Source organism: Eptatretus burgeri, chromosome 2 (genome assembly GCF_056783735.1).
Source record: "Eptatretus burgeri isolate ZD-2024b chromosome 2, Ebu_testis_v1, whole genome shotgun sequence".
Classification (NCBI taxonomy): Eukaryota; Metazoa; Chordata; class Myxini; order Myxiniformes; family Myxinidae; genus Eptatretus; species Eptatretus burgeri.
In genome coordinates, this window is record NC_140962.1 from 97,105,682 (window position 1) to 97,132,511 (window position 26,830).

Consider the following 26,830-nt stretch of genomic DNA (forward strand, 5'->3'; position numbering starts at 1 on the left):
TTAGGTGGAGGGATTTCAGTTTAGATTTAGGATGGGAAATGATATTTTGAAGACAAGGACAGACTTTGGATGTGTAGAGGGGACGTAGCTTAGCTACGTAGATTCAAAGGATGTGCTGTAGTATAAGGGACGACGAGGGAGCACGAGGTAGTTAGGGGATTTAGTCAGAAGAATGGCAGAGTTCAGCGATGTGCGAGAACAGAAGTGGAAAATGTACACGATGAGCGAGTGAGGCCAGCGAGCCTGTGTGTATGAAGTGAATGTGGTATGCATGGTGCGATGAGTGATTGGGGGGAGGGGTGATTCCCACCCAAGGGACCCCGGGGTCAGTGTAATGTGAGTTAGTGCGTAATCAAATTGACAAAATGGAGGTCGTTTTGCTGTTGGTGGGAACGTTGGCTCGAAACCCGTTTGGAGGGGTGCAAGAGCCCTGTTGACGGCTGGGAGCGTGGCTGCAAACGGTGAGTCGCTTAGTGGGTACCCCGGGCACCGGCCTAGTCGACCGCGGTTGGCCAAGGGCCCAAGGGGGGCCGGGATAGTGTAGTGGGTTCGGGTGGGCCCGCATGATGCGGGGCTCGGGGCGCCATTGGCCGCGTGGGCAGTGCATTGGGCACGGGCACCCGGGGAAGGGGCCCGGGGTGCCAGCCTGCCACGTGAGCATCGATGGGGGAGTAGCCTTGGAGGGCACTCCCCAGTTTTTTTGGTAGCTGGTAGGCTCGGAGACAGTTGTAGGGCCCGGGGGTGCCATAGTTTGAGAATCGGCAGAGGGTAGTTCCTGCCAAAGGAGCCACGCGTCCCAGCCACAAGACCGTGTGAGGGCACGAGGGAAAATTTGAGAGCAAGGCCCAAAATTGTGAGGACACCAACACAGGCGACGGGAATCTTGGTTGATAGAACCAATAGATTAAGCGAGAGGCGCTTTTGGAAATCCCCGGGGTAGTTTAAGATTAATAAACGTGAGGGTAGGAAGTGTACCCCTCCGCACCATCCATCCCTTCGCTCGTTGTGGGCCGCTGGACTCACCGTGGTAAGGAGATCGTTGAGATCTGGGGAGGCCATTCTGAGGCTTCATTGGGCCTCGACACAGGACACTAGCTCTCCCTTCTTCCCCTCCAGGAAGGGAACGCAGGTGTTGGGAGTAGGCAAGGAGACAGGATAGGTAAGCTGGACAGAGACTATAAAGGGGGTTAGGGAGACGATTTATAATAGGGGAAATAAAAATAAAATAAAACAAAAAAAATAAGTTGGGGCTAAATTTGGATTTTTGGCAAACTAAGGGGGTGGGTATGGACAGAGACAGGCAAAGGCGATAGGTTGGGAGGGAGACAGTAGTGTAGGTCCGAGCCCGCCTTCCGAGTGGCCAGCACCACTGAACTCCCTCCACAAACCTCCAGAACAAGACCTGTGCCGGCCAGCTTCACCTGCCGGCCTGCTTTTGCAACAAGGCCTGTGCCAGCCAGCTACACCTGCCGGCCTGTTTTTGCTACAAGGCCTGTGCCGGTCAGCGTCACCTGCCGGCCTGTTTTTGCTACAAGGCCTGTGCCGGTCAGCTTCACTTGCCGGCCTGTTTTTGCTACAAGGCCTGTGCCGGCCAGCTTCACTTGCCGACCTGTTTTTGCTTCAAGGCCTGTGCCGGCCAGCTTCACCTGCCGGCCTGTTTTTGCGACAACAGCCTGTACCGGCCTTGCCATGCCTTGTCTGCCTGCCTTTGCCTTGACCCCATGCCTGCTCGCCCTTGTTTGCATTTGCCCCATTCCATCCATACACCCATCCATTCAGGTGTTGTTTGCGTCAGTACCATCCAGTGTTCTGCAGGGACTGCCCTGCAGGCAGCCGCACACAGGGACTGCATTGGTGCAGCGCGTTGAACCGTTTGTGTTCACTGTTCACTGCGCTCATTTCATGGGGAGGCCTAACACTGCATTGGGCAGCCGGCCATATTCCCCGTTCACACCTGCATTTGTTTCATGAGCCAGAGACTGCGTGTGAGCAGCCTGGCTCCCTGATTTTTTCCCCACAGAGTCCGTCAGTCCTGGGCCATGGTTTAGTGTAAACTTATAAGGTTAAGGTTAAGTTAAGGGTAAAATTGTACATGACTTTTGCTCCCCCTGCATATGTGTCTTCGCGCCGCCAATTTAGTTGAGTCGTCTGCATGAGTGGGTTTGTTTATTTGTTACTCAGCCCGTAGGTTATTTATTTTTGTGACACAAATACACTAAATGTCGCACTCAGGGATCCGAAGATAAAATGTACTTGGGGAAACTTACACATGAAGGCACACGCAAATTCGACGACTCGGGACGAGTCTGTAAAAAGGGGAGGGGGTAGTGTTACGGCTGTGGAAATTCACAGAGCACCATATAGGTCCTTCGATCAGTTATGTCGATAAGTCTGTGTTCAGATAGATTTCCCCACCGATGTCTGAGGGATTTATTCGTGTAACTGGGCTGTGATCTTTGAGGTAGCCGTTTTTCTTTTGCTATTGTTATTTTGGACCAACCGCTCCACAACAACCACCTTCACCACCAACATCGCTCTCATCAACCGCTTAACAACAACCACCACCAGCATCGCTCTCACAACCGCCTTCACAACAACTACCTTTTCCACAACCGCCTTCACACAACCACCTCCACAACGCCAACCACAACCACCTTCTCCACAACGCCAAACACAGCCACAATCTCCTAAACCACATCTCCCCCAATAACCAACAACGAACAACATCGCTTCACCTTCAACTCCGCAAACGCCGCCATCTTTGCGCCAGCCATGGCGAGTTACCAGCGAACAGCATCGCTGCAAACAGACGTGGGGGTTTCCTCGTTGTGCAGGGCCGGTGATCTCCACAACGTCCGCTCTCCTTTTTGGGCACCAGCGACGGTGATTTCAACCACGTCCGCTCGCTCCGAGCTTCACCTCGAAATTTGGATCAGGAGATTGAGGAGGGCGGAGCCAGCGGGGGGTCAGAGGTGAGAGATCAGAGATCAGAGATCGGGCCTCACCTCACAGATCCCATATAACAGCGTGCAGAGCGCCAAGTGAGTGAGTCGAGTCGGTCGGGGTTTGGAGTGGTGTGAAGAGCAAGGTTCGAGTCCAGTGGAGGGCAGTGGAGGTCTGGGTTCGCCGAGGAGACGGGAGCTGAGAGCGCGGCCAAGCCTGCCATGCCGCGCAGAACTGCGCGTTCGTGTGCGGGACGTGGGGAGAGCCGGAGAGAGGTCGCCAGCCAGCATCGAGCGGTCCGAGGTGATCAGGTTTCGGGACAGTCTGAGCGGCGCTGCGGGACGGACGGGCTCTTAAAGAGAGCATCAACTCTAAGAGAGCAAAAGACCCGTTCGTTCCTCTGAGGCGTTGCCGACTGGGCCCGAATCACCATGCCGTCAAGCGAGGCCTGGGCCGGATCGCGGTCACGACAGCTGCCGTGAGGACGGGATGTCGCGGGTCACCCCAGCGAGGCAACTCGAAGGTGAAGGTAACCAGCGTGGCTTCGCGGAGCTTCTGCGGTCGTCACAGCTCCGTGAAATACAGACCCAAGTGGTCCAGTCTATCCCTCGTCTTTCCTGGGGTTTTTCTTTGTTTCATTTGAATGAACGTTGTGGCGCCATGTCCGTAGGTAGAACTGTGTAGGTGTACGTAATTAATAGAACGGTGGTAGTTGTTTTTCTTGCTCGTGTCTTGTCCCTGCCCCCATTCATTACATGCTTGTACATTGCATTGCTTTTGTTTGCCTCACCTGATTGCATACAGGACTGCATATGTGTTGTGTGTGCAAATAAATGTGCTTGTGTGAATGCTTAACCGTTCGTCGCGTCCTTTTCCTTCATTGAACTGCCATCATTGAGTTCGGAATATAACTGGCTTTTTAAAAGCCGAAAATAGGATCGTGTCAATCAGGGCTGCGCGATAATACCCCGCTCGGTTATCCCAAAACTAAGCGAGCTGCTTAAGCAGCTCGCTTCCAAGCGGCCCCGTTGAGTTACAGTCTCTCGGTAGTCTGCCCGCGCGATTAATTAGGTATATCGACAATTCGGCGATTGACCCTGTAGCGCGGGTAGGGTGTTGACTAGGCTGTGGTGTACATCCAAAACACACCCTTTGTGGGATTTCAGCGTTGTTCCGGAAGGCTGGGACTGGATTGTCCATTCGGTGGGCGAGAGCGGCCGCTATTGGTTAGAAGCGGCCGTCCGCACGCCGGCAGGCGTAAATCTACAGCAATATATATATATATATATATATATATATATATATATATATATATATATATATATATATATATATATATATATATATATATATATATATATACACGTCCCCTAACCCTAACAGCTTGTACATGTACAAGTGTACATATATATTTATATATGTATATGTATGTGTATATATTTGATGAGATTTATCTCTCATAGTCATACACTTACACAAACACACATTTGGGGTCTGCCTCGCAGGCACGTTGGACGTCGGCCATTATAGAACTTGTTGTGTTCATGTGAGAAATTCCTGAGGATATCCTGAAAACTCAACAGCTCAGTGAGCTGTTGCTGCATAAGTGATGAGGTCCTTGGGTTGAAGTCCTGGGTTGTCAGAATTTTGAAACACAACCCTTGCAGGAATTTCTTCCTGTTTGCTGAATATGCTTATACATTTTTATATCATCAAGGATATGTGTATATATACTCACATTCACAACATTAAACACTATCCTCCACTTGTCTGCCATTGGCAGTGTGCCAATATTACTCGTCTATTCTTGTAGAATCTTCACTCATCATTAACTTGTGCAATTGTCCTGCAGGTCCCCTAGACTTCTGCAACATTCGGGAGCAGGCAGAAACCTTGTTTGGAGGATCGTGAGTTTTCGTTTGTCATAAACATTTGTACAATTTATAGACTTTTGCCACTTTTCTAAGTTTTGTTGTTTTTCTGTGTCCGATTCAGATAACATTTAGATTGTGGCCCACCACATCTTTTATTTTTCCCAAAATCTTGACTCATGGCATCATGAAGTGAGAGAGAGCAAAAGGCAGTGCACTGACGGGATGGCAGTGGGACATGTGCAGGCGATAAGGGGATGAATGAACATGAGCAGGAAAGAGCATATATTTTTGTTGCTGTGAGAGAAGGAAACTAACTTAAAAATAGATGTGATGAGGTGGGGAGGGTTTAATGCCCAGTTACACCTTGACGTTTTAGCCAGCAATCCAACGTATCAAAATATATGTAAAACGCTGGCTTTCGCTGAACTTTTGATGTTTCTTTTAAAAGATTCGGACGTATTCATAACGAGTTGGTCGTATGCATAACATATTAGTAACGGACACAGAACGTTTCATTGTCTTAGAGATAACTTATACTAATGAATGCTTAGTCTGTTGCCGGCGTTCACAACCTATGCCCAACGATAGTCTAACTTATGCATAGCGCTGCACGTATCGCCGACGATCACGTGGCGTAGCCTATTAAAAGGCTGCTGCACAATGATTCAAATCATCACCGCCGGAGAAATGGAAGTGTCAACATCGCAGTCACACCTTGGCGATCTTGCCAGCGAATGCCGACCTCTGAAAAATGCGTCTAAAACGCTGGCGCACGTCGAATACGGTATGGGTAAGTTTGGTATGCGTGAATAGAACGCTAAAGTACACTATCATATGTCATAGTAAGTGGAGTACGTCTTGTACTTTTAAATGTGTTAAACATTTTACGACGTACTTGCCGTATGCCTCACACGTTCCGCATGCGATGGGAATAAGTTGTACGCACTATCTGCGATCGTTAGCACACGTCGACAAAAGTTACTTGTAAGTTACTCATAAGTAGAAACATGTCAATGTAATGGTTAGCGTCAGTGTTCCAGACTCCCTGTTTTTTTTTTTGGTTTTTTTCTTCGGTATGACGGTGATGTTGACACTTCGATTTCTAGTGCGGTTATAATATAATTAATAGGCTGCCGCTCAACGATTTAAATCATAACCGCACTAGAAATCGAAGTGTCAACATGACCGTTATACCGAAGAAAAAAAAATTAAAAAAATATGAAAAAACAGGGAGTCTGGATCACTGACGCTAACCATTACATTGACGTGTTTCGACTTATGAGTACCTTACAAGTAACGTATGTCTGTGTGTCGACGTGTGTCAATGATCGCGTAACGTGCCTACAACTTATGGCCAGCATAGCGGAACTTGTGAGTCATACGCTGGCATAAGTCGTAAAATTTCAAGCATGCTAAAATTTGAGGACATCTGCAAAGTACGACGTTGAAAGCCAGTGTACTACGACGTATGGCAGTGTTTTTCAGCATGCTCTCAATGTTTCCAAAACTTACCCATAACGTATTAAACGTGTGCCAGCGTTTTCGACAAATTTTTCAAAAATCGGCATAAGCTGGCTAAAATGTCAAGGTGTGACTCTGCCTTAAACGCAGATACCAAATATAATCAGTAAAGATGGTGAATGACCTGAGATCGTGTGACACTGCCCACTTTGAATCCCTGAAAGAAAGAGTGAAATTGAATAGACTGAGGAAGAAGAGAGAAATAAAGGAATAGAGAGGACCAATAAGCCTGCATTATGAGAGTTTCACAAGGAGGAGTTTGCTTTCAGAATGTGTGTCCTGGCAAGGGATCAACTCGCAGAGGGGGCACAATCTGGGGGGGGGGGCAGGTGCCAATGTTGTTGAGAGCTTTGGATTCCAGTATCCAGGAGAGACAAGTTTAAGCAAAGGAAAGCAATACATTAAGTGAATTTTATTTGATACTAAAGGGGTGGGGTGGGGTGGGGATGAGGTGGAACCCGGCGCTGCTCGGCCAGATGAACTTTTCCCAGCGGGGGTTTCAGGACTTGTTGGACATTTAAAAGCTGTGGAGTTATTGGCCTCATGGTGGTTATCTTTCGCTTGAGGGCTGGCAGCTGCACTGCCTGACCCCACATCCCAATATACACTTTATAGTGGCCTTTGATCACCTCAAAACAGCCTTTAAGGCTAACGTGTGGTATCTTCAAACCTTGCCCAAATTCTGAAGTACCTACTCCCAAAATTTGGGGCCTCTAGCTGCAACGGTTCAGCCATGAAAGAGTGACATACAAATGCACAAACACTTGAAATTGTTTTGTAAGATTGCATTTATCACTTGAGTTTTATTTGTAAAAAATAAATTACTTGCTTGCTTTGTGGCAATCATTGACGATCTGTTCAATCTGGGATTGTAATGGGCATGTCTTGGTGTTATATTCCATACATGGTTTACAAGGTTTGCTACTCTCCAAATATGGACAGGTTGGTAGGAATCTGTAGGAACATCTTCCATTTCCTTCCAGTTCTGCTCCTCCCTTCACGCCTTGCAACATTTGCTTACCTTGATCTCTGATAATTTATATTCTCTCAACCCCTGCTCGTTTATTATCTTGTCAAAACGAAGTTTTTGCAAGACATGTTAGTCAGCTTGTATGTTTTTTTTTTTGTTGTTTTTTTTTTGTTTGTTTGTCTGTAATCACGTATCCATCACTCTGCAGAGCACAGTTATCATTGGAAATTTTTGTAACTTCGCATATCAGAGTCCTATAGAGGTCCCTTTCAGCGCATAAAATTTTCAAGGTCATGGTCAAAGGTCAAGGTCACAAAAAGGTCAAGCATCAAGGTTGACGAAACCCTTATTTTTTGAGTAACTTTAATCGAATAAATAAGTCACTCATCTTCACATTTTGGCAAGATACTGGTCACCCTGGGGGTGACATTGGTTTATCTTTAGTGTTGTTTCTCCCTGCCTTGCCAATATCAATATGTCTAGCCACCAGCCATTTTGTTGTTCAGCGATTCAATGAGCTTAAAGGTGAGCCCAAACCACCTAGATGCTAATCTATCCCTTGGTACCCTACAAAATAGATATGCTGCGTCTTTTTCCGATTTCTGAATTAGACAGGAGGTAAATTTGTGATTAAAAGTCGAAATTTCTTCAGATTCGCTGTGACGTCACACCTGGAAGTAAACCACCAGTTCCAAACTGTGGACGGGTTACATTATGGTATGTTTTAACTCAAACGGTAAATAATTTTCAATTTTCCACAAATGTTTCGAGTCGATACATTCCTGATTGTTGTAGTAATCCAAACTGTGATGCCACACCAATGGCCGAAACACCCTCAGTTTGCCAGAAATTGGACGAGGTTTGTCCGAAATATCTGAGTGTGGAACGGGCCGACAAAATGTTCGCTTTTGCGCTCGGAACATGTTACAGAGAACAGTTATGAAGCAACAGAGATGGCAAGATCTTGTGGTTATCCGCCACGACTCTTGAAACTGTAACACCATCTCTACGCAGCTACCAGCACATGTACATGGACAATTTCAGTGGTGAATCAAACACCTGTTTCCATTGCCTGAAGTTATCACAAGAGTGCCTGAAATGAATTATCCACTATCAACACATTTCTGCAAGTCAAATTAACCGCCATCTACAGTATTGAAAGTGGAGAGAGAAAGTATGTGTAGTATGTATCTACTCCACCCAGAGGATTTGACCGAGGATACCAAAACTTTTTGGGTTACCCACCCTCCCTCTCCACGATCCACCATCAATCATCACTCTCACAATACCCACCACCATCCCACCTCCCCCCCTCATTCCACCACACCCCCATAATACCCACCACCATCTAACACCCCCCTCTATCATCAATCATCACCCCCACAATATCCACCACCACCCCCACACACTTCTTCTTACACCCTCCTCTCCTCTCCACAATCCCCCATCCACTGGGAAGGGACATCGACACCTCACGGACATGCCGGTGGGACATGGCACAGACACAAATGGCGTCCTGGAAAAGTATGAAGCAGGACCGTCCCATAAAATACAAGACACTTGGTCAGCCCGCGATGATGAGACAAAGCATTTGTTGCCCATTTTGTCCGCGGTGCCCGTGCTTTTGGGCGATGATAGGTATTTCTGCTTGTGTAATATGTAAACCGACTTATCAATTAACACATAATTCCTCCAGTGTGAGCCGTTAATTGAACGGAAAATGAAACCCCACTGAGCTGAAGTGATCGTGTGACAAGTGTTTTCATCATCATGAACACTTCTGCATTCTTCCTCTGAATCGCTCGCGCAAGGCTCAAAACGATTCAGCTCCACAATTCCCCTGGAGGTGTTTCCATCACTAATTTTGTCTCCATTAATTTCTTCAAAATCTCAATGATCACTTTCAACATCCTGAGAACCTTTAGCGTTGCTAATGACAGTGGAATCAGTATCTGAATCCGAGCTCAACATGCACTGTTTCTCCATGTGAACCGCTGTTCTGATCAATGTGGCTTCAAGGTGCGACTTCACTGGCGAAATCGAAAATCGACATTGTAGGGCTTTTTTCGACACTTTGTGATGGGCAAAAAATTTCAAATTCCCCTATAAATACCTGCGTACAACTATTGGGCTGCAATCGGAGATCACTGATGGTTCCCCATATAACCAACTCGTAATATTAGCCAATTGGTAGCACTTGAAAGTCTGCCTCATTATGAAAAAAAACAATAAAAAAATAAAATAATGGAAAAGTTAAATTTTCACACAAATAACCCATGGGCTATATGTTAAATTTGTTCCAAAAATTCCAACTGCAGGATATACTCATTTGAGGGTTTATATGGTATTTCACTTTATGGCACATGACATAACCATAGGGGGCCAAGTTAAATTATCAAGAAGATACAAAAAGAGGCAGTTTTTTTTTTCAAGTTTAATTATAATATATTTAATTACAGTTCTTTTGCATTGTGTTTATATGTATGTATGTATGTATGTATATATATATATATATATATATATATATATATATATATATATATATATATATATATATATATATATATATACTCCCTCCCCTCCCTCCCTCAAGGAGGGGAGAGAGAGGACGGAGGGAGGGCAGAGAGAGGACGGAGGGAGGGGAGAGCGAGGACGGAGAGAGAGGACGGAGGGAGGGGAGAGAGAGGATGGAGGGAGGGGAGAGAGAGGACGGAGGGAGAGGGGAGAGGGAGGGGAGAGGGAGGACGGAGGGAGGGAGAGAGAGAGGACGGAGGGAGGGGAGAGAGAGGACGGAGGGAGGGGAGAGAGAGGACGGAGGGAGGGGAGAGAGAGGACGGAGGGAGGGGAGAGAGAGGACGGAGGGAGGGGAGAGAGAGGACGGAGGGAGGGGGGCGACAGGACGGCGGGAGGGGTGGGAGAGAGAGGACGGAGGGAGGGGAGAGAGAGGACGGAGGGAGGGGAGAGAGAGGACGGAGGGAGGGGAGAGAGAGGACGGAGGGAGGGGAGAGAGAGGACGGAGGGAGGGGAGAGAGAGGACGGAGGGAGGGGAGAGAGAGAGGACGGAGGGAGGGAGAGAGAGAGGACGGAGGGAGGGGAGAGAGAGGACGGAGGGAGGGGAGAGAGAGGACGGAGGGAGGGGAGAGAGAGAGGACGGAGGGAGGGGAGAGAGAGAGGACGGAGGGAGGGGAGAGAGAGAGGACGGAGGGAGGGGAGAGAGAGAGGACGGAGGGAGGGGAGAGAGAGGACTGAGGGAGGGGAGAGAGAGGACTGAGGGAGGGGAGAGAGAGAGGACTGAGGGAGGGGAGAGAGAGGACGGAGGGAGGGGAGAGGACCGAGGGTGAGGAGAGGAGAGGACCGAGGGAGAAGAGAAGAGAGGAGAGGAGAGGACGGGGGAGAGAGAGGAGTGGAGAGGAAGCAAGGAAGGGGGAAGAGCGAGGAAGGAGGGGGGAGTGTCGCCTCACCAAACGTTGCTATACACTGTGGGAGGGAGAGGTGCAAGGAGGGTGAGAGAGAGAGAGAGAGAGAGAGAGAGAGAGAGAGAGAGAGAGAGAGAGAGAGAGAGAGAGAGAGAAAGAGAGAGAGAAAGAGAGAGAGAGAGAGAGAGAGAGAGAGAGAGATATAGAGATATAGAGATATAGAGATATAGAGATATAGAGATATAGAGATATAGAGATATAGAGATATAGAGATATAGAGATAGATATATATGAATAGATCGAAAGGTATTGGGTGGAGGTGGCGTAAGCAAAGAGAATAATACTGTATGTTATGCTTAAAAACCGAACGCAAAAGAAAGAAAAAACTCGTGTCAGAACAGTTGAACACACGACACATTGGAACTTGTAAAGTAATCCGTTAAGAGGTCAACAACTCAGGTAGTATTTATAAAATGCTCAATTTTCAACTGATTGACTTGAAATTTGAAGAGGACAGACATATTTCAGGTCACTGAATTCAACGAGCCAATTATTTTTAAGGTCAACATCGGGCCAAGGTCAACAACCATGTCGGTATTTCTAAAATCCTCAATTTTCATCCGATTAACTTGAAATTTGAAGAAGACTTGAAATATTTTTCAGGTCACTGAATTCAACTACCAACTAGAATGGGCAGTCGGTAGAGCGCATACCTTCGCCTCCGCTACTTTTTTGTTCTTGACACGAGAGTGGGGGGAATAGAACAGTGAACATTTTGGTGTTGGTTTCATGCAAATCGGTTTTGATTTGACCGTGTTATGACAAAAACCGCATATTTTGAAAGGTCGTGACCCCGCTGACCTTTGACCCCCAACCGCTAACAAGGGTAATGACGTAATTGTGTCATGTCGCCCATCACAAGATTGGGCAATGAATTCTGAACATTTTGGCAACGGTTACATGCCAATTAGATCAAAATTGACCGTGCTATGGTAAAAATATGAATTTGACCTTTCCTTGACCTTGACCTTTGACCCAATCGCTCCCAAAATCTAATCAAATGTTCCTTGGATAATAACCCATCATCCCACCAAATTTCAATCGATTTGGTTTAATACTTTCTGAGTCATGCGAATAACAAACAAACACACACACACACATATTCACAAATAAATAAATAAATACACAGCGACCAATACATAACCTTTCGCAGAATGCGAAGGTAATAATCACTTTAAAATTTATTGTAGTCGGATCCGGATCCGGATCATCACCAAAATCAAATCATTTCATCCTTGTCACACACCCAACCTGTCCACAAAATTTCATCCGAATCCGTCCACAACTTTTTGAGATATCTTGCACACAGACAGACAAACAAAGAGAGAGGGGGGGGGGGGAAACATAACCTCTACACCTTCGTTGGCAGAGTTAACGAGGAACCACCAGGATTTGGAGGAGTTTGATAGGTTTGAGAGTTCAGACTTCAGTTTAGAAAGATGTTGTTTCCTGGCTCTCCTGAGGGTAGACACACACTTGTTCCAATCTTTGTAGAAGGAACTGAGATTGCCTCCAGTTAGATTAGCCTACCATGCGGCGAAGGCAAATTGTTTCAGGCCAACTGCCTCGACACAAGCTTCAGTGTACCATGGGCAGGAGGAAAGGTAGGACAACTGAAGACGAGATGGGATAAATCTGTGCATGAGAGAGAGCAAATTTCTTTGAAAGAATTCCCAGGACGAGTTGATGTCAGAGAAAGTAGAGATGGGAGACCAGACTCGAAGTTTAATGGCTGCTTGAAGTGCCTGCCAGTCGGCCTGAGTGAAATGCCAGACTGGACGGTGCTGAGGTGGTTCTCTAATAACTGCCAGAGAGATGTCTACTTTGAAAAGCATGTGGTCAGATGAACCGATTGGAGCAGGAGAAGAACAGCAGATATTTTCAGGGAAATTGGTCAAAATTAGATCCAGAAGAGATGGAGTACCATTGGTTGAGATCCGGGTCGGGACGTTGACAGATTGTGTCAGTCCCAATGAGTCGCAGAAGTGTTTTGCTGAAGTGCCATGGCAGGTGAGAGAGGTACCCACACCCAGCCAACTGGCATGATGACAATTTAAGTCACCACATATGAGGAAGAGAGAGTTGGGATGAGAGGATAGAAGTTGGTTCATGTTTTTGGCGAGCAAGATGCATATGGAGTCATCACTGTTTGCTGGACAGTAGAACACACATATAAACATGAGGTGGGAGTAGAGGGCAAGCCGTTGCCAGAGGTATTCCTGGGGAGGTGGGGGGAGTGAGCACAGTGCATGGAGAGTGAGCAATAGAGTCTTTGATGAAGAAAGCAACTCTGCTGCCAGGACGAGGCTCAGGTATGTCATACCGGAGGAGGTAGTAACCAGGGAGAGATACAAGGGAGTCACAGACGTCTTGAAGGAGGAAAGTTTCTGTTAAACAGATTATGCCTGGTTTGTCAGTGGCAACATGCATGAAAAGATGTCAGGTTTGAGCAAATGCACTGGATGTTTGAGGTTCACACTCTTAAGGAAGAGAGAGGGGAGGAGGCTTTTGATGCAGGGAAGGGATGGGGGAGGAAAGGACGAGGGTGAAGGGGGGGGAGGGGGTTGGGAGAGTTGTTGAAAGAATGTGGGGGATTGTAGAAAAGCTAGGGGAGAGGGCCAGATGAGGAGAAAAAGCTCGGTGGTGATGGGTTGAGGTACAGAGGAGAATAATAAAAGAGGGAGCAGAGAGCAGTTGAAGATTGGAGGAGGTGGAGGGATAAGATGGAAGAGAAAGGGCAGGTGAAGGAGGCAGCTTTGCGGATGTGACAGGGGACAAGAATTGAGGGGTTGGGAAAAGGGGGAGGTGTGATGAGAGGAAAGAAGGAGCATGTTTGAGGTGTTCAGGGGTGTACTGATTGAGAGAGTGAGATATCTATTAAGTTAGAATGGAGCCCACAGATGGTAGAACACCACACAGTTTGGGACACTGGAGGAAGAGCTGATACTGAAGCAGAAGACAGTGAAGAGTGGAGGTAGGATGAGCAGCAAGATGGGAGGGGTAAGGAGAGGGTATAACAGGTGAGGAGTTAGGAGGAGGTAGATTTAAGGAGGTGGGGTGAATTGGCACTGAAAATGAAAATAAAGTATGATTGATGGAACATGAACATGCATTGCAAACTGGGATGTTTATTAATTTTAAAGTCAGGAATGCAATTAAAGACATTACATAAGGGATGCAATAAAGGAGAATGACGAGAACTAGTGTGTACCCGTACGTGCGTGGCCGTACGTGCAAAAATTTTAAATAAAAATAAAAAACTTTCAAACCGCGTGCCAGAAACAACAACCACACAGGCCGTTCCTTCACTCTCGCGTGGCCATATGTGCGTGGCCGTATGTGCAAAAAAAAAAAAACTTTCAAACAACCACACAGGCCGTTCCTTCGCTCTCATAAACGACGACTGGATTGGGGCTTTGTGTTTATCTATAAATGCGCACAAGACATCGAGAAATTATTATAATACAGTAAGTCATCACTATCTGGAAGTCCGTACGTTGTAACCCGTAATGGGGAACGTGCTGGGTGCAAAACGCCAAGCAACGTGTCCTGTCATTGGTAACCGAGGATCTCTTCCCCAATGGCCACGTCTATTCAGCAACGTGTCCTGTCATTGGTAACTAAATGGCGCCCTTTCCCCATCGGCCACGCCTACGCAGCAACGTGTCCTGTCATTGGTTTCGAAAATAAATGGCCATAACTTGGGAAACCACTTGTCCGATTAATATCAAACCTTGAAAAGGCACATACTCAGGTCCGCAGCAATATACCTGGCAAGTTTCAATTAGATCGGACCAGAGGTTGTCGAGAAACAGTGGTCACAGACACAGACACAGACACACACACAGATTGCTGGAATTATAGATAGATGGAGAAAAGAAACACTGTTACAGTTGGACTTTTTAGACACGGGATGAAGGAAAGATCTAATTGAAAACATCCTTTTGAAGAAGAATCAGAGTAGTGAATTATGATACAACTCGCGATACCCGTGCACATGCACGGGATAGCAGTACAACATAGCTGGTAGCAGACGACAGACCGTACACGGGGAATGACAAAAATACACATTGTGCAAAATTCAAGTGGTACTCTGGAACGCCAACACTTCCCAAACATTGTCGGCATGTCCGCTAAGTGCCACAACAATTTCATAGGGATCGTATGACGGCGAGCCGAGTTTTTAGTGTGCAAGCTTGGTATTATAATAGAGATACAATACGGAGAACCACACAAATGAAAGAGGAAGTTGAAACATTTTAAGAGACCGTTTTTTAATTTTTTAATAAAGATTTGGTAAGATTAGGTAAAGGAACGGTTGAAGAAAAATCATTTCAATCAGTGACTGAAGAAAATTGAATGTGGATCGGCTAAAGTAGAAGGAATCTGGTGGGTCAGCGAAAGTTACAGGAAGAGGAAGAAGAGGTGAAGAAACACGTGATTATGGGAGGTGTAAGGTGAGAAGTGAAAAGACATAGAAATTTTTTTTAATTTTTTTAAATATTTAATTATGTAAGATTAGGGAAAGGAAAGGTTGAAGAAAAAATCGTGAAGGTGTATGGTGAATGTGGGTTGGCTAAAGAAGGAAGATAGTAGGTCAGCAGAATAAGGAGGAAGAAGAGTCGTATAGGAATTCATGTGGTTCGGTGGGGAATAAGGCAAGGAGGGAAATGGGTTTTTTTGTTGTTGTATTTTTAATATTTTAAGACATGAAACAGAGGGAATAGTTGGGAGGGATAGAAGGAGGGTGGAGAGAAAAGTGGAGAAAATAAGAACTGATGGTAAAAGAAGAAAATACAAAACAAGAAGATGTCGTGCAGTGCATGATATTTGCAAAATCTATAATACAAATTTGACCTCAAAAATAATTGGTGGTTGAATTCAATGACCAGATATGCAACAACTCATCAATTTCAAGTGAATCAGATGAAAATTGAGAATTTTAGAAATTCGGCCTATGTTGACCTTTTGGCCAATGTGGACCTCCAAAATAATTACCTTCGCATTCTGCGAAAGGTTATGTATTGGTCGCTGTGTATTTATTTATTTATTTATTCGTGAATGTGTGTGTGTGTGTGTGTGTGTGTGTGTGTGTGTGTGTGTGTGTGTGTGTGTGTGTGTGTGTGTGTGTGTGTGTGTGTGTGTGTGTGTGTGTGTGTGTGTGTGTGTTTGTTATTCGCGTAACTCAGAAAGTATTAAACCAAATCGCTTGAAATTTGGTGGGATGATGGGTTATTATTCAAGGAACATTTGATTAGATTTTGGGAGCGATCGGGTCAAAGGTCAAGGTCAAGGTCACGGAAAGGTCAAATTCATATTTTTACCATAGTGCGGTCAATTTTGATCTAATTGGCATGCAACCGATGCCAAAATGTTCAGAATTCATTGCCCAATCTTGTGATGGGCGACATGACACAATTACGTCATTACCCTTGTTAGTGGTTGGGGGTCAAAGGTCAGTGGGGTCACGACCTTTCAAAATATGCGGTTTTTGTCAAAACACTGTCAAATCAAAACCGATTTGCATGAAACCAACACCAAAATGTTCACTGTTCTGTTCCCCCCACTCTCATGCCAAGAACAAAAAAGTAGCGGAGGCGAAGGTATGCGCTCTACCGAGTGCCCATTCTCGTTCACCATTGAAAGACAGGGCCAAAAATGATATATGTCAAGATATCTCAAAAAATTGTGGATGGATTCGGACAAAACTTGGTGGACACGTTGGGTGTGTGACAAGGAAGAATTGATTCAATTTTGGTGAAGGTCTGAATCCAGATACGAGAATTTTTTAAGTGATTCTTCACCATTGAGAAATAGGGCCAAAAACGATAAATATCATAATATTTCAAAAATGTATTGGGCCCAATATGTTCTCGTGGATCAGACATGACGTGGTGGAGGTATGTGCTGTACCTAGTGCCCTTCAAGTTAAGTCTGTTTCTGTTGTATGTGCACCCTCCATCCCCTCCCTTATCTCAAATGGCCGCACAGCTGACACTGCACGTGAAAAGGCTAAATGCCTAAACTCTTTGTTTGCTTCTAAATCTTGTGTCCAACACCCATCACTTTCTGTACCCACCTGACCCAGTCGCACCCAGCCGTTCCTGGACTCTTTGTCCTTTCCTCTGACAAGGTGGAGAGCTTGCTGTCAAACCTCGACTCAAGATTCTGCAACCGGTCCAGACGGCATCAGTCCATGTGTCCTGAAAACCTAGTTTGCTGCTCTTGCTCCCGCTCTCTGTTCTATTTGTGAAGACTCCGTTCCCCGGCCAGGTATGAAGAGAGTCAACAGAAGAGGATTCACGCAGCTTTATCGAAGGACCACATGCCAGCCAGCGGAGTTGGTGTTGTCAGCCCAACCGACAGTGGAGAGCTCCCAAAACCACACTGAATTTTACATTAAAAAACTCTCCCTTATATGCAATCTATCTCTAATTCCAATCTATTTTGGTTATACTTTAACCCTAGTTGGTGTGACAAGAGCTCATTTTTCAGGGCCTAACAGTCATCCCTCTCCCACGTACAAAAAGTTTTATCACTGTGGGATGGTTGCAGGACAAACAGAAATCCCTTTTAAGTTCACATAAATCTAAAGAGAAAGACAGGTCTGGCTTTGGTATCACAGTGAGAGCCCAGCCCTAGTCACAGTGAATGAACCCAGCTTTATTAGTTTCTCAGAAGTGGAATGTGGGTTGTGCAGTCAGGTGCAGCCCTGTGCCAATGATGGACTGCCTGACAGCATTTACAGGCTATGACCATTTGAACCTGAACAAAGGCCTAAGAGTGGAATGCTTTAACACAGCCTGTGTCTTTAGAGGGCATCGGGTGAATTGACTTGCTGGGACACCGTGCCACTAAAAGACAGAGAGATAAACCAAAGCATTTACAGAGTATTTTAAAACTGGGTTCGAATCCCTACATCTAACTAATATATATGTATTAAGTATGGATCGGATGTGACCATAACATAGCACTCCTCACAATCCCTCCTTGGTCACATCTGACCATAATTTGCCATTTCCCCAAGCTCACCGAATAGGTGGGCCTCCATTTGACGGCTGAGTTGACCATCCCTAGGCTCCGCCACCCTCAAACGGTATTTGCAAATGCCGTGAACAGCCAATGACAACCTCCAAATGAGAAGACCCCGACTACTGGTGGCCCAGGTTAGCATCTGTCCTTCTTGCTGCCACATGCCTCACATCAAATTGTAGTAAATTTTCCTTATTCAGATTATTGTGTCGGTAATTTCACAAAATGCTAATTGCCCCAATATGATTTAGGTAAGTCCACTAGACACTACTTGCAACACTATTAGTTCAGTTATCCTGCTAAAACACGACTTGCCACAATACTTATTTAGGTAATTATACTAGACACTAATTGCAACAATACTTATCGACAATATGCAAATGTAATAATGGGTGAGCAGCACTCTGAGCACTCAAGGTGTTGTGTAAGCTCCTTTCTCAACTTGCGCTAGAAGACAAAAGGGGCTCATGAGATGCATATTTACATATAAGGGTCACACAAGTATTTTCCCATACATGCCTTCACCATCTGGTATTGTCCATTTTCCACGATTTTGCATATGCTAGACAAAACACTGCCACATCTATCATAAACCTCCATCAGCATTTTACTTATCGATTTCCTTTCTTTCTTGTTACAACTTCCTGTATCTTCGTGTGTAGTGAGATGCGTGAGTCCGTGTTTGGCTTACCTTTTCACTTGAAAGTTCGTTGAGTAATCAGTAATACCTGGAAGAGTCTTCCCCAGGGCGCCCCTCCGCCAGAGCACCTTGTTGGCCCCTCAGCTGGTGGGGGTCGGGTCTGGTTGTGGCCCCATACGGAGGTCCTGGGGGTCTTCCTCCCTGAGTTCGCTGTTAATTATTATGATGGCCTGGGTGAGGGGTGAGGCTTCACAGCATTTCTTTAGACAAATGGAAATGAGAATCTTAATCAGAAATACTCCAAAAATCACCACCACGATGATTAGAAGCCCTGACCCTATCAAGCGCAGCAACCAACCTCCCCAGCTCTGAAATATGGATCTCCACCACTCATAGCCCTCCTCACGATCCATTCGTCTGCTAGTGAGGGCGTTTGCAACTTTTTGTAGTCGGGTCACTGCCCGGTTAGTTATGTTAGTAGGATCCGGAATCCAGACGCAACATTCTCCGTCAATCATCCCGCACACCCCTTCTTGCTCTGCCAAAAGCATATCTAAAGCTGCTCTATTCTGCATTACCATGGTATGCATTGCTACTAACATATCTGACAATTCTGTATAGTAAGCCATGGATACATTGGCTACATATTCCAAGGCTAGCGAAAGTTTATCTATCCTATCGCTATTCATGACCATACCGGCTCCCGGAAATAAAAACCCAATACAGTAAGTCCTCGCTTTTCGCAAGGGTTGCGTTCCTGGAAAACCTTATGATAAGCAAAACTGTGTTAAACAAAACATATTTTCCCATAGAAACCAATGTGTTAAAGGGGGGATGTGTTTTTGGCTCAAAATTTTTTGGACATAAACACAAATAAACAAAACACACTCCTCGAGTAGTGGCGACTTACCCCGAGGCTGGAGGAACGGAGTTGATTGTGGTGGACAAGTCACACTTGCGGAGTGGCAGAATCGTCCCCCTCTTCACTTGACACTGTGCTGTCACTTTCTTCACCAGTGGGAACGGTCTCTTGGCAGCTGGTTGAAGGAGCATCCTGGATGGTGGATGGAGTTGGTGCTGCATCTTTTGGCTTGAAAAATGCATGGAGAGTGGGCTGGATGGCTTTCTTTTTCTTTGCTGCATAAAGTTCCTTGTAGCAACAAAGGGCATCATTAACAACACGGCTAAAATCAGTGCTCCTTTTAAGATTTGGATCTTGCTCGATAACAAATTCTGTGGCATTTTCAAACGAGCTGAGGATTTGGCTGAGGTTTTTCATGGTGAGATGCTTGGATGAAGGTGTCACAGCATCTTCTTCTTCCTCAAGAGCCCACTGTTGTTCCAACTCCATAAGATCTTCATTGCTTAAGGGTTCTGCATGAGACTCCAGTAAGTCATCCACGTCCTCTTCGTCAACCTCTTCAAAACCAGCCTCCTGCGCCAGGTCTACAATTTGACTTGTAATCAACGGAACATCAGCAAACCCCGTGAAATTGTGGACACACTCAGGCCACACTTTCTTCCACACAGCGTTCATTGTGGAGGCACTCACCTCCGCCCATGAATCCTCAATGTTTTCCAAAGACATTTTTATGTTGTATGTTCGCCAAAACTCCTTGATTGATAGCTTGTCCTTATCAGTTTTTTGATAAGCTGCAGCATGGTATGCTTAACATAATAGGCTTTAAAAGCAGCAATAATTCCCTGATCCATAGGCTGTAAAAGTGAGGTAGTATTTGGTGGTAAAAATACTACCTGCATGTTTTCACACCAGTCTTCCATTTGCTGAGGATGGGCAGGAGCATTGTCTACAAGCAGCAAAGATTTGTTGTCAATGTTGTTCTCCTTGGAGTACTTCTCAACATGATTGGAGAAGTAATTGATCACGTAATCGTGAGTCAATGCCCCAGTCATCCAAGCCTTTGTATTTGACCGCCATATTACGGGAAGTTGTGGCTTGAGGCAACCCTTTAGCGCTCGTGGGTTTTCAGAAACGTAAACAAGAAACGGCTTGAGTTTTACATCCCCTTCTGCATTTCCACCGAGTAATAAGGTCAGCCTGTCCTTTGCTGCTTTAAACCCTGGAGCAGTCTTTTCTTCTCGTGCGATGTATGTATGGGAGGGCATTCTTTTCCAAAACAATCCGGTTTCGTCAATATTGTAGACTTGCTTCGGTGAGAAACCCCCCTCCTCAATCATCTTCTTCAACTTTGCTGGAAACTCTGATGCGGCAGCATGGTCCGCATTTGCTGCCTCACCGCTACACTTCAGGTTGTGGAGGTTGGCGCGATGACAAAACCTCATGAACCAGCCTCGGCTAGCTGTGAAGGTCTCTGCGCCTTCACCCTTTCCTTCAGCTTCCTGTTTCTTCTTTAAATCGTTCCACAAACGACGCGCTTTTTCTTGTATCACAACAAGAGATAAAGGCAAGCGACGTTTAGTTTGATCTTCTATCCACACAAATAATAAACGCTTCATGTTGTGCATGGCACCATCTCTCATTCTCGTTAGTGTCGTAGCACTCGAACTGGTCGCAATCTGTGATATTTTCTTTATCTTTGCCGAACTTTGAATGATCGAATGTACAGTCGATGCAGCGATTGCTGCGCGCGGCCGATTTCCGTTGTCCCTTCACCTCGTTCATGTCTTTTAATTATATCCAATTTCACCTTCAATGTGACAGCCTTTCATTGTCTCTTGAAACGAGGTGTGCTCGGCAAAAGACTTGCAGGTCGCTTGGGATTCATACTGGAAGGTATGCAGGCGAGCGTGAAGAGAATACGTACAGTACAACATACAGTACATGCGCAGTAAAGTGAAAGTATGTTTATGCGCATCCTGTGTGATTGTTTTTTGCAGGCAGTTTGAAACTTTTTTTGTGTTTTTCCTTGCAATGACATTACGATAGGCATAAAATGTTTGCGATAATTGAAAAATTAGTCATTAAAACTAAATTACGAATAATCGAAACTACGACATGCGAACTTCCGGTTAGCGAGGACTTACTGTAGTCTTCTCCCACCATGTTCCCGTCAACGGTCCTAAGCGCTCTGCTACACCGACCCATCCCTTTGGGTCCAAAGTTTTGGAAGTGCCGCGCCGGTACCGTGGGGCCGGGGAGGTTTGATGGAAAGTGGTCTTTATTCTGCCATCTGGAAATACTGAGGCTAAATAATAGCTTCCTGCCCATCCTTTTGGTAAGTAGGGGTAAGCCTTGTCCCCACACACCAGGGAGATGCCTTTTGGTGGGATTATCCCGTTGTTGTGGTGAAGCTCTATTGTTATAGTGATCATCACCTGTTCGCTGGTATGGCGATCTGGATTTGTGGCTGTTACTGTTTGCTCACGCTGGGTCGGCACGGGGAGGGAAAATTCGCAAGAGGACTGTCCCATGGGGTTAGCCCCCTTTCCTGTGAAACATACTGATCCTGTGGTGTCCTCCACCCAGAGAGGCGACGGGACCTGGTTCATATTGGCCCCTGGATTCTTCGGTGCAAAAACCCGTCTTGTGTGGTTGCCGTCTGCTATAGCTGCCAGGCCCTCCACCGGATTGCTGAGATGTTCGAAGAAAGTCAATGGTAATACTGCTAAGTGGAGGCCTCTCAAATACCCCATAGGCGGTTCCATACAAACCCAACAGTCACTACGATTTTGGATGTTGGCTATCTCGGTAGCTAAAGCCACAAAGGTGTTTGGAGGTTTTACCGGAGATTCCTTGCTGCGCACCACAAAGGACATTATGGCGCTTTCATGATGTCCCTTGTTTGGCCGTACGATTGAACAAGTATAATCCAGACGGGTATTATCGGGGACCAGTGGGATTCGAGTAATTAAAGATGCGTGTTGACCCCATGCGAATCCCGCTTTTCTGCCATGTCCCCGGTGTTTTTTATTGTTGATCTTACCTGCCAAGCTACTCCGAATCTTTTTCCTATTGCTGTGTCCTCCTTGAGGGTTTCCTTATAAGACCAATTAACTATTCTTATCTCTTCGTTCCGTTCCACCAGATCATAAGTTCCATTGGCTTGAATGCATGGCAACTCTTATGAGTTGTTGTGGTTGGATGAGTTGTGGGATTATCCCATGGTCTCCCACATCCCTTTGGGGAACGAGGAATGAAAAAGGCTTACCCTGTCCTTTTGAAAATACCTTTACGTTATCTAGCTCTGGATTATGTGTTTTTCCAAAGGCTGCGTATTTATCTTCTGCCGTTCTTTCTTTATCCGCTTCCCTCCTATGTCGTTGCTGTGTTGCTCCTAGTTCCTTTCCGTTCCCTCCTTTACCGCGGAGGTGTGTACGGTGTCTTCGGCTTGAGTGTGTTAGTTCGTTGCCTAGTGACAGGCCCCAGCTGCAAAGGAGTAGTGTCAGTGCCAGGAGACGCATGTTGGATCGTCAAGGGTTCTGCCGCTGGCCCCGGTGCTCCAAGGTCTCTGTTCCTTGGTCCTCCCGGTTCCACGTTTGGCAGGGTGTCTGAGTCCTCCTGCGATGGGTCTCTCACTACTCTGTCTCTTTGTCTTGCCGGGCCGGCTCCTTCCTGGTTCGGTGGCGGTGCGGGGTATCCCTGATGAGGTATGTCTTCCCACTTGTCGTTGTCCTCACTGTGCTTTTGAGACGCTGAATCGGACACTGTCGGATCCTCTGTTGGGGGTCTTTCCTCCGGCTCGTCGCTATCTTCTTCCAGGTCACTTTGTCCAGGCTCGTTGTTTTCTGGGGCTTCAATGGACTCCCGGGGCGGGTTTTCCTGTCCTGCTTCTCCTTCCGCCGCCGCTGGTGCGATGTTGGCGGGAACGTGCGGTGGGTGATGTAGTATCAATTCCTCCACCTCGTCGTCCTCTTCACTATCTCTGAAGAAAACTGAATCTGCAACGGGAGGGTCGACTTCTCCTGGGGAATAAACTTCTTCCAAATCTTGGGTGTCTCTCGCCGCTTCGTGTGCTATTTTACAGTGCGAGTGGTGTATCCATGCACTCTTACCTCCCACTTTGACAGCGGAGGGCGTTGTCAGAAGTACAGTGTAAGGTCCCGTCCACTTTGGTTGTAGGGCGTTTTTCTTCAGGAACTCTTTCACCCAAACCCGATCGGCGGGTTGAAAATCATGCAAAGGGCCTCCAGCAGGTATCGGTAGCACTTCCTGTACCTGTGAGTGAAAATTCCTGATGGTAGCAGTTAGCGCCTTACAATAATTCATCATCCCGTCAGTCATACACGACAAATCCCATTCTCCCATATCCGTGGGAGCCGAGGCCGGTAGCTGCATTGGGCGTCCTGTTATTATTTCGTGGGGCGAGAGCCCCCTTGTGGCATTGTTTGTTGCTCGCATTATCATGAGCACTATGGGAAGCGCGTCTGGCCAGGGCAGTTGTTGGCCCTCACACAGTTTTGCAAGTGTCAGTTTTAAGGTTTGGTTCTCCCTTTCCACTGCTCCTGCCGACTGAGGATGGTACGGGCAATGTAGTTTCTGTTTAATGCCCAAGCCCTTGGCTACATTCACCATTACCTTTGCCGTGAACGACCCTCCTTGATCCGACGACAATCGTGTTGGAATCCCAAATCGCGGAATTACTTCCTGTAAAAGCAGCCTAGCTACTGTTTTAGCTTCCTGGTTGGTGGTGGCGAAAGCCTCCACCCATTTTGAAAAGATATCTACGATTACCAACACATACTTGTGGTGTTTATATGTGGGAAAACTTATGAAATCCATCTGCAAGTGTTGAAAAGGTCCAGACAGGGGTGGGTGTGCTTCCCGTTTCTTGGCGGCATGCTTTCTATTACGTTTACCACAGGTCGCACAATTGCTTACCATCTCTGCCGCCGTTTTCGTCACACCTGGAGCATTCCAGGTTTGACGAATAATTTCTGATACCCCCTTAGCGGCCATATGTCCCTGTGCATGGGCAGTTAATACTAGCCACGGTATCAATTTCTGAGGCACGAAAGGTCATCTCTGTTCATCCACCCACACTCCCTGTGTGTTTTGTTGTGCACCCTCTTTCACCCACCATGATTCCTGCTCTTCCATTGGTGCGGAGGCTTGCAAATCCTTGAGTTGTTCCTGTGTTCGGGGAACATCCACCATTTGTTCCACGTAAATGCCGGCGGATGGCTGCGGGTTAGATTCTTCTTCATCGAGCACTGCTTTTGCCGCCGAGTCCGCTCGATTATTGCCTTTCGAAACATCGTCTGTCCCTCCTGTGTGGGCTTTGCATTTAATCACCGCAATCTGCTGTGGCTCTTGCGCCGCTTGTATCAACTCTTTAATCAGCTCCCCATGTTTGATAACTTTTCCGGCAGAAGTTTTGAAACCCCTCAAGGCCCATATGGCAGCGGAGTCATGTAAAATGCCCCAGCCGTATCTGGAATCTGTATATATGTTCAATGTTTTACCGGCTCCCACTTCACATCCACGTATTAGTGCTTTCAATTCGGCTTGTTGCGCTGAAAATCCTTTTGGTAACAATTTCTTCCACATGGTGGCATTAGCGGTACATACTGCAAGACTAGCAATGGTTTCCCCCCAGCGATTCTTCCTTGCCGCTCCGTTTACAAACAGTTCTAACTCTGCGTTCGCTATTGGGGCTTTCTGCAGATCGCGTGTGGCCTTCGTTTCTTCCACCAGCACTCGTTCACACACATGTGCCTCTCCCTCGCCACCTGTTGGCAGTAGGGAAGCTGGATTCAATGGCAATAATATTTCAATCGTAATGTTAGTTGCTTGCAAGAGTACCAGATCATGTTGAACTGCCCGTGCCGCCAATATATGTTGTGTTTTGTTTTGCAGTATCAGTGTCGCCACATCATGCGGAACTTTCACTGTCAGTGGGGAGCCTAAAACCAAAGTTGCTGTTGTGGTCATGGCGTATTGTGCCGTGGCCACCGCCCGCAAACACCCAGGATAGGCGGCGGCGACCGGGTCCAAGTGACTACTGTAGTACGCAATTAGCCTATTTTCCCTCCGTGTTCTTGTGTCAGCACTGCTTGGGCGAACCCTCCTCTTTCGTGGACAAATAAAGTGAATTGAAGATCATAATTCGGTAACCCCAATGCAGGTGCTGAGGACAAAGCCTGTTTCAGTGTCTCAAAATCTTTTTCCACGTTGTCCGTCCAAGAGATCTTATCCCCTTCGCTTCCTTTACCATGTCGTACAGTGATCGTGCCTGAACTGCGTAGTCGGATATCCATTGCCGGCAGTACCCTGTCATCCCAAGGAATCGGCGAATTCCCGCAATGTAGTTGGTTTCGGGTGTCCCAGGATTGTTTCCACTCGCTCGTCTCCCAAACTCCTCTGTCCTTGTTCCAGTACGTGTCCCAGGTACATTACCATTGTTTGTGCGAACTGCAATTTCTCCTTGCTAACCTTGTGACCCTTCTGAGCGAGCGCCTGTAACAACGCCACCGTGTCCATTTCGCATTTCCTCTGGTCATCTGAGCAGATCAATAAATCGTCGACATACTGGATCATCACTGAACCTTCCGGAAGCTCTATGTCCTCCAAATCTTTCTTCAAGGCCTGCGAAAAGAGTGTTGGACAAAATCCTTATGGAAGGACCGTCTCGGTGTATTGTTGTCCCGCGTAGCTAAAGGCGAATAAGTATTGTGATTCCTCTGCCAGGGGAATAGAAAAATACGCCGAGCATAAATCAACCACGGAGAAATATGTTGCGCTCGATGGCACCCCTGCCAGCACCGTGACAGGGTGCGGCACTACAGGAAAAGACGATTTCACGCATTTATTCACCGCCCGCAAATCTTGCACGAATCTCCACTTATTTCCACCAGGCTTCTTAACCGGGAGGATAGGCGTATTGCATGGGCTCTTTGTAGGTATTATCACTCCTTGCTCCCGCAATGATGCTAGCACCGGTGCGATTCCCTCGATTGCCTCCTTTCGCAACAGATATTGGCTCACTCGAGGCAGGGGTATCCCTTCTTTTACCTGAATGGACACAGGCGTTGCAGCCAGCACCCTCCCTACATCATTTGGATATTCTGTCCACAATCTGTCCGGTACTTCCTGTAATCTTGCCTCGGTCCCCGCTCGTCTGTCTGTCTGGCGGCAGGGCTTCTCGCTGTTCATCTCATGCCTTTGCAATACGCAGGTCAAAATCTTATCAGGTAAGCATACTTTCCATCCATCCCCGCGCCTCATTGCGTGTAAGGTGTTCCGAGCCTCGTTACCCCCTTTCTGTTGGTTCCGGGGCGCATCTCAATTGTGTAATCATTTTCCCCAATTCTCCTGCGCTGTGTTCTTTACTTACTGCCATGGAGATGTGTGGTGTAAGTCCTTCTCTATGCTTCATTAGTTCACGCTCTTTGGCGGCTCGTTCCACCTCCACCGCTGCTCCTTCCTTTCCGATCCATAAATTGGTTGTCATCA

The 26,830-nt window shown here is 46.6% G+C and overlaps 2 protein-coding genes across 2 annotated transcripts in view; one reads left to right on the forward strand and one right to left on the reverse strand.

The window, feature by feature from the left end:
* LOC147032632 (inositol 1,4,5-trisphosphate-gated calcium channel ITPR1-like) overlaps positions 1 to 26,830 on the forward strand; it is a 578,387-nt gene that overhangs the window by 274,500 nt on the left and 277,057 nt on the right. Inside the window, exon 22 of the mRNA XM_085850787.1 lies at positions 4,796 to 4,850. Coding sequence (XP_085706913.1) covers positions 4,796 to 4,850 — 55 coding nt within the window. The remainder of the gene's footprint in view (positions 1 to 4,795; positions 4,851 to 26,830) is intronic.
* Positions 18,341 to 22,303, reverse strand: LOC147032633 (syncytin-1-like). Its single transcript, XM_085870127.1, has 2 exons — positions 21,451 to 22,303; positions 18,341 to 19,217 (listed from the first exon to the last, which is right to left on the reverse strand). Exons 1-2 carry the CDS (start codon positions 22,192 to 22,194, stop codon positions 18,597 to 18,599), a joined length of 1,365 nt encoding a protein of 454 aa, XP_085726253.1. The 5' UTR covers positions 22,195 to 22,303; the 3' UTR covers positions 18,341 to 18,596.